General features: G+C 41.4%; 1 protein-coding gene and 2 non-coding genes across 4 annotated transcripts in view; all 3 read left to right on the top strand.

Annotated features, from left to right (window-relative positions):
- Window positions 1–916: 916 nt before the first annotated feature.
- On the top strand, window positions 917–1,028 carry LOC144066467 (U5 spliceosomal RNA). Its single transcript, XR_013297632.1, has one exon. It is a non-coding gene; the product is annotated as a U5 spliceosomal RNA (small nuclear RNA).
- A 726-nt stretch (window positions 1,029–1,754) lies between these two features.
- LOC144066349 (U1 spliceosomal RNA) lies at window positions 1,755–1,918 on the top strand. The gene has a single exon (XR_013297524.1). It is a non-coding gene; the product is annotated as a U1 spliceosomal RNA (small nuclear RNA).
- A 635-nt stretch (window positions 1,919–2,553) lies between these two features.
- LOC144065978 (uncharacterized) overlaps window positions 2,554–16,140 on the top strand; it is a 206,738-nt gene continuing 193,151 nt past the window's right edge. Inside the window, exons 1-2 of one of the 2 annotated variants that reach the window (XM_077589243.1) lie at window positions 2,554–2,899; window positions 13,145–15,305. In XM_077589243.1, coding sequence (XP_077445369.1) covers window positions 2,773–2,899; window positions 13,145–14,931 — 1,914 coding nt within the window. In that variant the 5' untranslated portion in view covers window positions 2,554–2,772 and the 3' untranslated portion in view covers window positions 14,932–15,305. Of the gene's footprint in view, window positions 2,900–13,144; window positions 15,306–16,140 lie in introns of those variants that run through there. The other variant, XM_077589242.1, reaches the window with a different exon arrangement.

Here is a 16,140-nt window from a genome sequence, read left to right as displayed (position 1 = left end):
TCACTGACGCTACCTCTAGCTTCGCTTTAATCATAATGATTTTTTTACGAGACTCCTTTTTGCATATCAACGGCGTAACAATGTTATTAAAGAACAGAGAATTTTTGTATTTTAAAAGTGTAGGAATGTTAAAGGAAATGCAGACATTTTCAGGTATGCGGCCCAGTGGGGCGAGTGATTAGCGTCGCGGCCTCAAAGCTCTGGGGTCGTGGGTTAAATTTTTTAACTTAAAATCCAGCGTGGGTTTGAGTGTGCATGGTTGTCCGTCTCCTTGTGCCCTGCGATTGGCTGGCCCCCGATTCAGGGTGTCCCCCGCCTCTGGCCCCGGAGACAGCTGGGATTGGCTCCAGCACCCCCCGCAACCGAGATGAGATGAGTTTCTCTCTTATCACACTAAACGTGTATCATTGTAGTTTGATGTATACGTAAATGTTGACCATATACTAAATTGTATTTTAGAATTAGGGGATGGAATAGGAGCTTGCTCCTTCCACTCTATGCATCAATCTGTTATTGCAGTATCTCCAAGAAAGGTGCACCACTCGCTCTTTATCAAAATACATTTACTACTTACTCTTGGAATTCCTAACTTAATGATTGAAATGACAGAAGCAAACCTGAAATTTAATATATTAATCATGCGGATGAGGGGAGATTTAAATTAACACATTAAAGCCTTTCTTTTGTAACAATATCCAAGTAAAACATGACTGTATAAACATTCACATCTTATATAATAATATATAGGTTTGACGATTATCATTTTTGCCAGTACAGCTAGTTTAAATGCCTGCTCAGCATCGAGGTGCCACTCTTTTTGGTGTAATATGAAAGCAAAGGGCCACATTGACTACATTCAGCGAAACCAACGCAATTTTCTGTAGCATATTCAACAATCAATTTGAAGCTTTTCCACATACTGTTTCTCTTCTAATCTCATTAATCTTTTGCCTTTCACTAAAGACTTTCGTGGAGAGGAACAATAAGAGTTTTAATCAAATTTTGGATGCTCTGCACTATTCAATTCAATTCAATTCAATTTATTTGGCAAGAAAAAAGCACTAACAGAGCTTCCCCTCTCTGTCGATGGTAAATATGAACTTTCTACTTATCTGAAACTTAAAGTTAATTCAGGCAATATTCCCCCTTGAATTTTTATAGACTATTTAGGTCCTTAAGCATCTCACCTTGTTCAATCAAATATTTGATATTCTGTGCTACCAGAGCTGTCCCTCTCTGTCAAAATTAAATATGGAATTGCTATTGATATGGCGCAATGGTATTTCACAATTTCAATGCTTGGATTTATACATACTGTTTACATCCTCAAACATTTGACTTTGTTAATTGAAGTAGTGATAAAGTAAAATGTATTATGTCAATTGATTAATCAACTAACACTCATTGCTGACAAACCCACTGCTTAATTCATGAATGTTTTAACTTATATTACTGTGAAGAGGCGGTTTTTATGTAGAAAGCTTCAGATGTTCGTTTCCCTTTTTTAACTCTGGATTTAAAAAAACTTACTATTTGGTTTTTAATTCTTCGAAGCATCATCTTGTTAGAGATTATAAAAATGTTATTTGTAGAGAAGTGCTATTTTGTTCTACTTGTATTTTATTTTGTGCCTTTGTTCACTTTTTTTGTGCGCGTGCATGCGCGGGTGTGTTTTATTACGGTGTAGTAAACGGGCACGTGACTGAAGATGGCGAGCACGTGAAAGAAGAGGGTGCTGCAACCGGGGACAACTCAAACTTACCTGGCAGGGGAGATACCATGATCAAGAAGGTGGTTAACCCAGGGTGAGGCCCAGCCATTGCACTCTTGGTTGTGCTGACCTCTGTGAATTCTCCAAATATGGGAATCTCGACTGGATAATTTCTGATGGGGGGGAGTGCGTTTGCGCTCTGCCCTGATTTGTTGTCAAAAAATAACATTCAAGCAACTGACCAAACTTTTAAATAATTCAATATGGTTAAATCCCAGAGATTCAGCAACCTCGTCGTATCAAACTCACCGTGCTCCGGAGGCTACGTCGGAGCTGCAGGTAAATGCAATTGAAAAGCGTCCGATAAAATAGGTGAAAAAGTCATTTGAAAAAGGAAACAAAAAGCCTGATTAAAAAAAACACAAATACACTAGTCACCAAAATGGCAGACACAATTTAACGAGTGTCCATCAAGAGAATGTGGACAAAAGCATGAATCGGCATGGGATTACCATTCTTGTAGTATTACTCCCACTATTTTAAACTTAACATTTTAAACAAAGTCAAAACCAAAATATTTCATCGCATTTCATCCTGATTTCGTTTTAATGGTCAAGATGCTTATGTGAAACAAAATCAGCATATTCATTGGCCCAGCATGACTCTACGATTTTTTAATTATGCTTTTTAATAAGAACTAGTGCTAAGAAAGGCAGTACATGTCTCTTAAGATCATTCGTCCCCCGATTCCATGACAAAAACGTCTCACTGTAGACCCCCTCCAGCGAAATAAAGTTGATTAGGCGGACACGGGGTTAAAATTGGGGCGGGATCTAAGACGCGAAGGGGCTCGGCGTTGCCTTACCCATCATGCAATGCATGTATAAGAAAGACTGGCCAACGTGGAACGGTTTTTCGTCTTTATCCATTCACTTAGTTACGACGAAATCTCGGCGACGTTTCCAGCGTGACTTACTCGGACATCAGTACGTCCATTTTCGAGTATTCTCGGAACTCGTTGAAGTTTGAAGACCTAGCCTCGTGGGTGGCTAACAAAGGTAATGGCGAGAACAACACAGACTGCGGAAAACTTCCAGGGGGGACTTTGTGGCGTCACATTGGAGCCTTCGTATCACTCGACTCTTGGGAAAATCATGCATGCCAGAGTTGTTCTTCACAGACTAGAAGGTTAGTTTACCTTTGGTGATTATTTATTTGTATAACATATACTGTGCGTGACATCATGCATGCACTGCGTCCGGATTTATTTCTGTATAGTACTGCTTTGGACATGTTTTTCCACGTGTATACTGGGTGCGTTCACTTGATGCACGGGGTTTCCCCCAGCGCAGCGAGCGTTGCCAGATTGGGCGCGCTCCCGCCTTTTTTTCCAAAGACTTGGGGTGAGAGAAAAATGAATCTGGTGGCGGGATACTGGATCTATACTGGGAAATCGGGAGACTAAATAAGTATCATACTTATTTAGTATCATACTCCAATCATACTGTATGTGACTCCAATCTATATTTCATGTTTGCAGCTTATATGGGCATTCATTTAATAATCGGGATTTGTAAAAGTCTTTGAAATCGTTGAAAATACTTGAATTTTACCTGTAATGTTTTCAAGGTTTAAAAATGTTAGAATTTTGCATACAGTCCTTGAAAATGCTTGAAAGAGTTCGGCACACTATTCCTCAGCACCCTGTATGGAAATAGGAATTCCGTAACCCTACTAAATAATGGGAAATGAAGTAAATTTGCTTCATCGCCGCTACACATCCGTTCCAGTGCAGCTTTGCAACAAGGCTGTGGGATTCGCCCACTTTGGGGAATATTGGCGCAAATTGGGAAGATGAACACGCCAAGCCACCCACACTAATTTCAAAACCCTTTGGAAATGATAATAAACACTTATTTAATCAATGCATAACATGTCATTTGAAAGATGGATGTGTTAAATGTGAAATAGGTGGAAAAAGCCAATGTTGTTTTTGTTGTCTTTCAGTTAGAGCAAGCAAAGTCCAAAATGATTGTCATCTTATGGATGTTACTATGTTTGTAGCCAATTAGGGTTTGAAGCCTGAGGATACTCAGGAGGAACAACTTGGACCCTAAGCTTCTGGTAACCTTCTACAGAGCCACTGTGGAGAGCATTCTGGTATACTGCATTAGTGTGGTACGCTGGAAGCACGGCAGCAGACAAAAAAGCCATGCAAAGAGTGATCAACACCACCCAGAAGATCATGGGCTGCTCGCTGCCCTCACGGAATTACCGTATTTTGACAACTATTCGGCGCATTGTATTTTAAGCCGCAGTGTCAGTAACAAGTGCTATTTCTGTGTTTTAGACACACAAAGCACGCACCGTTTCATTACACGCATATATATTATATATGGATGAACATCAAAACGCAATAGCGCTGGCTACCGGAAGCAGCTCATTCAGCCGGAATGAACGAGGAGCAACCTTCTGAATGCATTGGCCCCATGGCCATCTCCCCGTACGGTCACCCGGAAGCGGCTTCATTCTGATCTGATCTCCCACATTTGGCTTTGGGAGGTCTTTGGCGGATCTGTCGTAAGTCGATTTCCCAGTCCGGCGTTTCCACACCAACTTGTCAGTCACCCCGACCACCACATGTGGTTGCAGTAGGCTGTCTGCAACTGGTAGGGAGGATTTGAGCCTCCTTGACATTAAGCGCTGGGCGGGGCTACTGCCTAACCCCTAGGGTGTGGGCGTGTTGCGCCAGTGGAGGATGGCCATCCATGCGTCTGCTTTGGCCCGCATACAGAGCGATTTGACTATATTTACAGCCGCCTTGGCTTTGCCTTTGACTTCGGATGGCGGGGCGACGACGTGACATGGGTAAAACCCCAGCTTGAAGCAAACTTTCTGAATTGTTCACAGGCGAAGTGGGGGTCATTGTCAGTAATTACCTTGTCCAGTTGCCCATGACGCGCAAATTGGGCTCTGCCGCGAGTGATCAGCGTGTTGGCGGATAGGGCAGGCAGCTGGTCAATTTCGCTGGAATCAGAAGGTAGTGACATTCAGGTGCTGGGCTTGGTCCAGCTGCGCATACTCTGCCTGGGCTGAAAACACAGTGTGGTGCACAAGTGGAGTGTCTGTTGTTATGCGTGGCAGCGCAGCGCGGCTCAGCGTGTCACTAACATACATTTCAGGCCCAGGCTTCTACACCACATCCAAGTTGTAGCACTGCAGTTGCATTAACATTCCTTGAAGACGTTTTGGCGCACTCAGGAGGGGCTTCTTGAATATGGTGATCAGCGGTTTGTGGTCCGTTTCTGCTGTGACCATTTCCCTGCCATGTAAGTACTGGTGGAATCCTTGGCACGCAAAAACTAGCCTCAGACACTTTCTCGATTTAAGCATAATTTGGTTCAGTTTGTGTTAGGGCTCTCGAGGCGAAAGCCACTGGCTGTCCGCCTTGCAGCATCCAAGCCCACTCATGCTGGCATTACTCTGGATGGTGACAGGTTTTGTGACATCATAGTGTCTGAGAACAGGTGTGTTGGAGACCAGCCGCTTTATCTTATTTACTGCGTCCTAATGTTTGGCCAGCCAGTGCCATTCTGTGTCTTTATCCAAGAGTCTGCTGAGTGGTTCACACACCTCAGAGCGCTTTGGGAGGAATTTGGCAAGATGGGTCATGTGAAATATGAATTGTATTCTTATATTTAATCTTGCTCCCTTCTGCACTCTTATGAATATAAAGTTACTAGAATAGAATTTTACTGACACCGTCAACAACTTCTCTTTGGTCCTACTGCTCATGATGTTACAAGTGGCACCGGTGTCTAGCTGGCATGCTTGCCTTTTCCTGTCCAATCGCAGGTGCACAAACCATTTCCTACCTTTTGAATTCACTAAGCTGATGTATTCTGCGTCCATGAACATATCCACATCTCCGTCTTCCTCTCTGCCCTCTCGCTCTACAGCTTCCAGCACATTTACTTTCTTGGTCCTGTTACTAGGCTGGCATACCTTGGCAAAATGATTTGCGACTTCACATGTCCGACATGCCTGGTACTCGGTCGTTTGGTCGCCGGTCATTTGGTCGCCCGGAAGGTTATTGATAATTACCATTTAAATCGTTGCTCAAATTCCCAAAATACAAACTGCAAATTATTATTTAGTCATACTTAATGCCCTATTAATTATTAGGCTAAAGAAAAGCTCCAAATTTCCCATACTTTTATTGCGTTTTGTTGGAGAACTTGTTAACACCCTGACTGACGTCCCTTCCTAAGGGGACAACTCATGTACATACAAACTCTTATACACTCACACGTCCGCTCAGGGAAACTGCTCAGGGCCATTGTTGGCTTTTATTGATGCATAGACCGTGTTGTTTTACCTTGTTTTGTCGCCGGTCTTTTGGTCGCCCGTTGTTTGGGTCCGGGCGACCAAAAGTCCGGCGACCAAAAGACCGGCGACCAAACGACCGCACACAGACATGCCTTACCTTAGGCTGGGCATTGTTCCCTGCCACACTTGTGGCTGTTTCCGCAGTATTTGCAAGCCAACTGCTATCTTCTCTTGTCCAGCATTCTATACCTCTCAGTCTGTCTCTCTGCTGCATTCACACTTTCCACTTGTACTTGCGGGCGCTCCAAGGTTTTCATGCGTTTCTCAGTCAGCTCAGCAAGCTGACATATTTCGACTGCCGCTGGCAACTTGAGGTCTCGCTCACGCAGCAAGCGCCTTCGAGTGTCCTCACTTGCAACCCCGAGCACGAGCCTGTCACGAATCATCTCATCCTGTAACTCGCGGTACTCGCACGATGTTGCTCTTTCCCTTAGCCTTGTTAAAAAACTGCTTATTGGCGCATGAGTCTCTTGTTTGCAGCAACCGAACATATATCTCTCGTAAATCACGTTTCTTGCAGGTTTAAAATACTCCCCCAACAGATTTAAGATGGCAGTTGGGTCTTTCCTTTGATCCTCCGTCAATACCGCGTTATGCATATAGACCTGGCAGCACTCGTTAAATTCAGCATGAAAAACGTCCCAGTTCTTTGCCAAATCTGAATCTGAACATCTGCATGCCCCCCGGCGCCGGAATCACCTTTGTTTGCCATTGCTTCTAGTTTTAGCCAGCCACTTTTGACACCATGTTTCAGATCGTGTCTTTATTTGAATGAATACAAAACCACAGCGCGTAGCATTATGGGTAGTACTGAGAACGTTAAAATGAGCATTATGGGTAGTACTGAGAACGTTAAAATGAGCATTATGGGTAGTACTGAGAACGTTAAAATGAGCATTATGGGTAGTACTGAGAACGTTAAAATGAGCATTATGGGTAGTACTGAGAACGTTAAAATGAGCATTATGGGTAGTACTGAGAACGTTAAAATGATTACCCACTAGATGTCACTAACTGCTCTATACAGTACACTATAATCTTCAAAGTTCTTCGACGACTTGAAGACTTGTTCCTTCGATACATGCTAGCAGGCTAATTTAAAGTAGGCAGTAAAGCTTCAACGAGGTCTTGAAAATGATTTTGACTGATATTTAAGGCCGTAAAGTAGCTAATGCTAAACACGTAGGCGACGCATTGGTTGAGTTAGGTGACGAATATTGGGCATGCTAGCATCACTTCTTTTGATAGCAATCGCTTATAAATGCAAAAGAGTCACATGGGAAATAAATATTCTTCAAATGGTCTGACATGTGGTTTGAGCTAAAATGTGTGCACAGGTTTGAATTAAATTGAAAATTAAATTAAACATAAATCACTTGAAGCTCGCGTCTCAAAAGGAGGCGACGCAAAACACGCATGCGCAGAACAAATCGTCCATGATAATAGTGCTGTTGCTGTTTCGCCGATTGGCATCACGGCAGAAGTATTTCTTCATTGAAACGGTTTGAACTCGCAGGAATCAGTCTCTTATTTAGGTACCGCTCTCTCGTGGTCAGGAGAAAATCTGTTTCATTTTAATTTCAGTATTTGTGGACATTGTACACAATAATTAAGACACTGTCAATCACAAGTTATCGAAGAAGTGCATTTTAAAAAAATTATATCAGAAAATTAGCAATTTCTCAAAGGTGTCTTAAACCCAAAAGGAAAAGTTTGTTTTTTTCTTTTATTTACATTAGTCCCTTAATCCGGACCAACCTAAATGATATTTCTTGATTTTCCCATTTTTAACGAATATTTGGAATTTTTACATCCATTTTTTTCTTTTTGTGTTTTAGTTCAATAAGTATTTTGTAAAATGTAAAAATAACTGTCAAAATATTTTCTGTTTTCCACTTTAACTTTGAACATAAAAACATATTTTGTTTCCTTTTGAAATGACATGATTAAAAGACATTTCCCTTACTAAGAAAAAAAACATTGTTTTAGAGTTAAGTGACAAATTTTGCGTATGCGCGAATCAAGCGTCACTTCTTTCGATGGCATTCGCTTTATAAATGCAAGAGAGTGGGACATAGGAAATAAATATTCATCAAATGGTCTGACATGGTTTTAGCAAAAATTATTGCGCAGGTTCGAATTAAATTGAAAACTAAATTGAGCATAAATCACTTGCGGCTAAAAAAGGAGGCGACGCTTAAAGCGCATGCGCAGAACAAATCGTTCATGATATGATCAAAATCATTCCACACTGGGGGAAACTCTTTAGAATTATCAATAATTACGTAAAAGTCCATCCAACAGACCCACGGCACTTGGATAAAGTTTATTTCCTTATACAGTGGTACCTCGTCATACGACCGTTCATCATACGGAATGCTCGTCTTACGGGGGAAATTTCGATCGAATAATTCGCCCGTGATGCGGTCAAAATTTCATGATGCGACCAAGCCAGGTCGCCATGGCATTTTTTTGTTTTTGCATCTCTTTCGTGTAAAAAATATGTCTACGAGCACTGGTGGGCGGACTTTGCATTTCCACACCCGTTTTCCCCCCACTTGGTCTACATTTACATACCAGGTAAACAATACGTATTACAATGGATCGGCAAAGTTTTGCTAAGAAAAGGCGACCGTTGACAATGGACATGAAACGCGAAATAATTGAAAAACATGAGCGTGGGGTACGTGTTACCGAGCTCGCTCGGCAATACGAGAGGAATACGTCAACCATATCCTCCATCCTTAAGCAGAGGGACGCAATTATTGAGAAGAGGCCGACCAAAGGACTATCTATGATTTCCCACCGGCGCAGTGACATTCACGACGAGATGGAGAACCTTCTTTTATTGTGGATAAAAGATAAACAATTAGCATGAGATAGCCTGGCCGAGTCTACCATTTGTGAAAAAGCCAGCCGAATTTACATAGATTTGATATCAACGAAAGGAGAGCCTTCAACAACTTCACAAACATTTAAAGCGAGTCATGGCTGGTTCGAAAATTTTAAAAAACGATCTGGAATACACTCTGTAATCCGACACGGAGAAGCGGCGAGTTGCAATTCGAAAGCTGCGGTGGAATTTATCAAGACATTTGCCTTGATTATCGCCCAGGAAAATTACACCCCCAGCAAGTTTTCAACTGCGATGAAACTGGTCTTTTTTGGAAAAAAATGCCCAGTCGAACATTCATCGTGGCAGAAGAGAAGGCATTACCGGGACACAAACCTATGAAAGACCGCTTAACGCTAGCGTTGTGTGCTAATGCCAGCGGTGACTGTAAAATTAAGCCACTACTGGTGTACAATTTATTCAAGAAATGCTTCGATGTGACAGATGACACAGAGCTAACCCTTCGTGAATTTTGGAAAGAGCACTTGATGAGGCAGATGTGAATGACCTAATCGCCGAGCACCACGAAGAACTCATGACACAGGATTTAATCGACCTACAGGAGCGTGAACATTTGTTGCCGGAACTTAGTAGCGAGGAGGCGGTGGAAGAGGCGGCTACAAAAGATATCAAAGACATGCTCGCGAAGTAGCAAGAGGTTTCGGATTTTATAGAAACGATTCACCCTGACAAACTGGCAAGTGGTCGCACATCATCGTATTATGATGACATTTGTATGCGACATTATCGAAATATTTTGAAGGGTAGACAAAAACAAACAACTCTTGATGCGTTCGTTTTGAAGACCTCGGCGGAGCGGCCAGGTGGTGTCAACCCGTAGAACTAAGTAAGGTAAAAAAAGATTACAACTAATTTAGAATTTAGTTTTGTTTGAAGTTACATTAAAGGTTGAGTGTCTGTTTTTTTAGTTATCCAAGTTAATTTAAATTTGTTTGTTCGTTTAAGAGTGCAATGTTGCCGTGGAGAAAGTCACCCCGAACAGTCCCCCCCCCTCCGCCTCCGTGTGTGTTGTTCTCTCCCCTCCGCGAAATGTGTCTAATTTTACTCCTATTAAACACATTATTACTATCAAACCACTCGTTATTTATTACTTTGTTAATAGATGGTGAATTATAAGAAATAAAACATGTTTTCCAATCCAATATCCTGTTTTTGGTGTTTTCTTCAGATGGTTGGAACGAATTAATTTGTTTCCCATTCATTTCAATGAGAAACGTTCGTTCGAGTTACGAGAACCTCGTCATACGAGCTCAGTTCCGGAACGGATTAAGCTCGTATCTCGAGGTACCACTGTACTAAACACTTTGGCCAAACGATACATTTTCTGTATCAGTCACGTGGTTCTTTCTTAAAGCAATACACACAACAATACAGGATTTCTCTCTTGAGTTATCAGCACAGTGCTGACGCACCAGGGTCGCTCATTCCATCACTATTTATCAGCAAAACCTGCTTTAGCTTAGCCCAGCTAGCAGCTATCAAAGAAACAAGTCGTCGAAAAGCTTGTTTATACTTTAGCTTAATTTAGCTAGCAGCTATCAAAGGAACAAGTCGGCAAATAGCTTTTTTATGCTTTAGCTTAGCTAGCAGCTATCAAAGGAACAAGTCGACGAAGAACTTGTTGTAGGTTTCCTGGCTATATTAGCTCGGCATAGCTAGCAGCTATCAAATAAACAAGTCGTCGAAGTGCTTGTTTATGCTTTAGCATAGCAGCAGCTATCTAAGAAACACGTTGAACTCGTTGGGGGTTTCCGGGCTAATTTAGCTTAGCCTAGCTAGCTGCTATCAAAGCCGCCGCCATCATCAGAATTCACGTGTGGAAATGTCGGCAAGAACACAACGGCCAAAGCTCCAGGAGGAACTTTTTGAGGTCAAACAGGAGCATTCAACTCAGGAACAATCGACAGTTTGTAACATAACGCACGAGAAAGTTGCTCTTCATAGACTAGAAAGTGGGTTCACTTTTTATTTCCATGCATTCCCTTAAAGGTATTCTATTGACATGACACTATAGTAGCGTACGTACATTTTCATGAATTTGCACTAGCACCATTCGAAGAAAGATGTAATAAATTCGATTTAATGTAACCACTCTAGGAGGGAAGAATGAGTCTCAACGCGTTATACTTAACAAGGGCATTAAACAGTAGCTTTCCTTTTATTGTATCCTTATCACAAACAATGTATTTTTCAAATTACGCAACGCACGAGCGCCCCCAGAGTCACTCCTGCTACTCGCCCTCCATTTTTGAGTGACATAACACTCATTTGCTTGCTCTAAATTGAAAATTTTAAAACTGGAGATGTAGATGCACTAAACAACAACGAGAGCAGCGTTCAAACAATGGTGTGAAAGTTGCGGCCCGATGGCCAAATCTGGCCCACTGCCGGTCTGTGGTGCGGTCTGCGGAAGTACTTCATATTTAATGCTAAAATTCAAATGCAGCTTATAAATAAATAGAATATGAACTATCATCAGAGATCATCACTACATCACTCCGCACAGACATTGACGTAGGGTCCTCAGAGGCAAGATCGCTTCACCTCATAGAACTACCAGTACCAACAGAGGCCACCTTCGAGAGCAAGAAGGCCGAATACTTGAATCTGTGTGCCAGAAATTTGTCTGGAAATGCACCATCTACCCAGTCGAGGTTTGCTGCCGAAGCTACATTGGGCTTCTCCCACTGTTTTTAATTCCAACATTCATTGATTCATTTTCTGATATGCTACATCGTGTATAGGGGGTGCTGGAGCCTATCCCAGCTGCCTTTGGGCCAGAGGAGAGGAACAGCCTGAATCGGTGGCCAGCCAATCGCAGAGCACGAGGAGAAAAAAACCCATTCACTCTCACACTTATACCTAGGGACAATTCAGAGTGTCCAATCAGACGATACAGTGGTACCTCTACATATGAGCTTAATTCGTTCCGGGACTGAGCTCGTGTGTCTATCTTATCGTAACTCGAGCGAACGTTTCCCGTTGAAATGAACTAAAAGCAAATGAATTCGTTCCAGCCCTCTGAAAAAACATCAAAAACAGGATATTGGATTGGAATTTTTTTTTTATTTCTTCAAATTCGCCTTCTATTAACAAAGTAACACATAACTAGTGGTTTAATAGTAATAAAATGTGTTTAATAGAACTAAAATTAGATGGATTTTGCGGCGGGTACAGAGAGGGACATAGAGGGTTGGGGGGTTCTTTCCACGGCAACGCACTCGTAACCGAACAAACAAATTTAAATTAACTTGGATTAATATATACAGTCACACTCAAACATACGTTTAATGTAACTTCACACAAAACTGAATTCTAATTTGATTTTACATTTTTATAACTTCTGGCTGGGTTAGCTGTTTGCCACGCCTCCACCCTCACGTTCGCTATCGATGGGCTGTTTGCTGTAGTATTCCCTTCAAAATATTCCGAAAATAATGCACACAAATGTCCTAACAATAGGATAACGCACGACCACTTGCCAATGAGAAGTAGTCTTGAATTAGCGATTGCTCCGTTAACGGGAGCTAACAGGCTAAGGGGGGGGGGACACTGAAAAAATGCAACGCTCCGCTCAGTGCTCGCGGACACGTTACAAAGAGGTATAGTTGCGACCAGAGATATTACACGAGGAGTTGCGAGGGAGAGAGCCAGTGCCCCTGATGTTCTTATGAGCAGCCAACGAGAAGTAATATACTATACTGCTCGTATTAGCGATCGCTCCGGCATTAGCCAGAATCCGGCATCTCATTAATCCCCCAAATAATAATAGACCTGCTACTGAATAAAAGATAATGTTTTTTAATGCCTCCCCTTTGGCGAAAGCATTTTAACTAAATTAAAATCTAAAACATAAAAGAGAATGTTTACAATGAAAAGGCTCCAAAAAAGATTTGACTAATTTTAAGTGAAGAAACTTTTCTGACCAATAGTGCCATACTTTGAAAAATGCACCTATAAACAGTTTTCAACTCATGTTGCTGTTGACTAGAAAACTACAGTAGTAAGTACTGCATTGTGACGAAATGAATGTATGGCGCCCTTTTCCGTTTGGTTTCATTTCTGTGAACAAGAAATTCAGTCATTTATATTTGGAAAATGGTTAATCATTTATCTTTGTGTCTTTGCAGGTTTCAGAAATGATCTTGGTGCTGATGGGCATGAGTCTGTTGACCTTGAAGGGGAAGTTGAGCTCCCCCAAATCAAAGAGGAGGAGCCAGAGTTCCCTCAACAACAAATGGGAGACGAGCAACGTCCAATCAAAAGGGAGGAAGATCATTTCTCCTGGTCACTTGGTGAGTTCGTGAAGAGGGAAGATGTTCTGGGCGTGGCCAGTGGAGGGGCGGAACCTGCAAACACAGGAACATGGCCCCTAATTAAAGAGGAGGAGCCAGAGTTCCCTCAACAGTGCAAAAGAGAAGAGCAACCTCCAATCAAAAACGAGGAATGTGTCAAATGGTCAACTGGTGAGCCTTTCAAGAGTGAAGATGATCTGGGCGTGGCCAACATAGGGGCGGAGCTTCTGAGCGGCAGCTCAACAGAAGGATGGCGAGCAGAAAATTTAGTTGCTCCTTTATTAGATGGCAACGACTTGCTTTTTGACGATGATGATGTTGAAGATGTTAAGAAAAATCCCAGTGGTGACAAACTTTGCAAATGCTTTCAGTGTGGGAAAACTTTTGGGAAAAAGTCTTCTTTGAAAACACATATGAGGAGCCACACTGGGGAGAAACCCTTATCATGTACAGTTTGTGGTAAAACATTTACACAGAAGGGACACTTAATTAGTCATGCAAGAACACACACAGGCGAAAAACCATTTTCGTGTTCAGTTTGTGGTAAAACATTTACACACAAGGGAAATGTAAAAATACACACAAGAACCCACACTGGTGAAAAACCATTTACGTGTTTGGTTTGCGGTAAAGCCTTTTCTAAAAATGAATCCTTAAAAATCCACATAAGAACCCACACTAGTGAAAAACCATTTTCGTGTTCAGTTTGCGGTAAAGCCTTTTCTCAAAATGAATCCTTAAAAATCCACATAAGAACCCACACTGGTGAAAAACCATTTTCGTGTTCAGTTTGTGGTCAAAGATTCACACGGAAGGGACACTTAATTAGTCATGCAAGAACCCACACTGGTGAAAAACCATTTTCGTGTTCAGTTTGTGGTAAAACATTTAAGCGGAAGGGAAGTGTAACAATACACACAAGAACCCACACGGGTGAAAAGCCATTTTCGTGTTCAGTTTGTGGTCAAAGATTCACACGGAAGGGAGACTTAATTAGTCATGCAAGAACCCACACTGGTGAAAAACCATTTTCGTGTTCAGTTTGCGGTAAAGCCTTTTCTCGCAATGAATCCTTAAAAATCCACATAAGAACCCACACTGGTGAAAAACCATTTTCATGTTCAGTTTGTGGTAAAACATTTATAGAGAAGAGAACTTTAAAAAAACACACAATAACCCACACTGGTGAAAAACCATTTTCGTGTTCAGTTTGCGGTAAAGCCTTTTATCAAAAGCACCACTTAGAAGACCACACAAGAACCCACACTGGCAAAAAACCATTTTCCTGCTCAGTTTGCGGTAAAGCCTTTTCTCAAAAGCACCACTTAGAAGACCACACAAGAACCCACACTGGCGAAAAACCATTTTCCTGCTCAGTTTGTGGTCAAGCCTATTCTCTAAAGCAACATTTAAAAAGACACGTAATAACCCACACTGGCAAAAAAACATTTTCCTGCTCAGTTTGTGGGCGAACATTTTCCCATAGGAGAAGCTTAAAAGAACACTTATTAACCCACACTGAAGAACAATGTTTTCCTGCTCAATTAAAAAGCTACACAATTGAAAAACTATATACTATAAATATATGGACAAATACTAAAATTGTTATCACGACAAAATAAAATAAATCAGTCGATAGGACAACTACGCCAAGCAGCCCCAGACTCTACTATTTCCCGTAGATAAAGTTCTGCGTAGTGACTGCTGGGATATAGAGTTCTTAATACACCCAGTTCTTCAATACACTTAGTATGACGGCGAGCACACTAATTTGGTGCTCACCGTCATTTCGGCTGTATTTACAAAAGAAATCCTGCCGCTAAATGTTGGCGTCAACAGAGCATTCAAAGCTAGACTGTGAATTATATATATATACAACTACGCCAAGCAGCCCCAGAATCTACTATTTCCCGTAGAAAAAGTACTGCGCAGTGACTGCTGGGATATAGAGTTCTTCAATACACTCAGTATGACGGCGAGCACACTAATTTGGTGCTCGCCGTCATTTCGGCTGTATTTACAAAAGAAATCCTACCGCTAGATTTTGGCTTCAACGGAGCATTCAAAGGTAGACTGCGAACTATATAAATATATTTATATATATATATATATATATATATATATATATATATATATATATATATATATATGTATATATATATATATATGTATATATATATATATATATATATATATATATATATATATATATAATATATTATATAATAACTCAAAGCTTGCCGTCATTCCCGGAGGCTTAAGAACTACAACCGCTCGACCCGGCGTTTTGGAAGACTCATTTGGGCAATTGTTGAATTCGGACACAGAAAATGAGGACTTTGATGGATTTGTGGGTGATGATGACATAGGTAAGTTGTAAAATGTCTAAATAAAGTACAACCAAACTCAGTTTTGCTTCCGTTACCTTTTTAAAAACATGTTTTTAGCGTGTGGGTGTAGCGTGCAAGAACTATATTTCCCAGCAGTCACTGCACACCGGAACCCGGAAATAGGCTACTTCCGGTAGCCAGCGCTATTGCGTTTCGATGTTCATCCATATATAATATATATGCGTCTAAAAAACGGTGCTTTGTGTGTTTAAAATACAGAAATAGCACCCGTTACTGACACTGCGGCTAAAAATACGATGCGCCGAATAGTCGTGAAAATACGGTACCCACGTCGGTCAGAAACCCTTTTTCTGCTCAGCTTCTTGCCAGAGATTTAGTTGTAAGGATAGACTTAAAAGACGCAAATGTGTTGTGATAAGCAGTGGCCAATCACGGCTTTGCTTGCTTTTTCAATTTCTGTATGAAAGATCATTCTAAGTG

The sequence above is a fragment of the Stigmatopora argus genome, chromosome 20 (assembly GCF_051989625.1).
Source record: "Stigmatopora argus isolate UIUO_Sarg chromosome 20, RoL_Sarg_1.0, whole genome shotgun sequence".
Lineage (NCBI taxonomy): Eukaryota > Metazoa > Chordata > Actinopteri > Syngnathiformes > Syngnathidae > Stigmatopora > Stigmatopora argus.
This window is presented reverse-complemented; position numbering and strand designations above follow the sequence as displayed.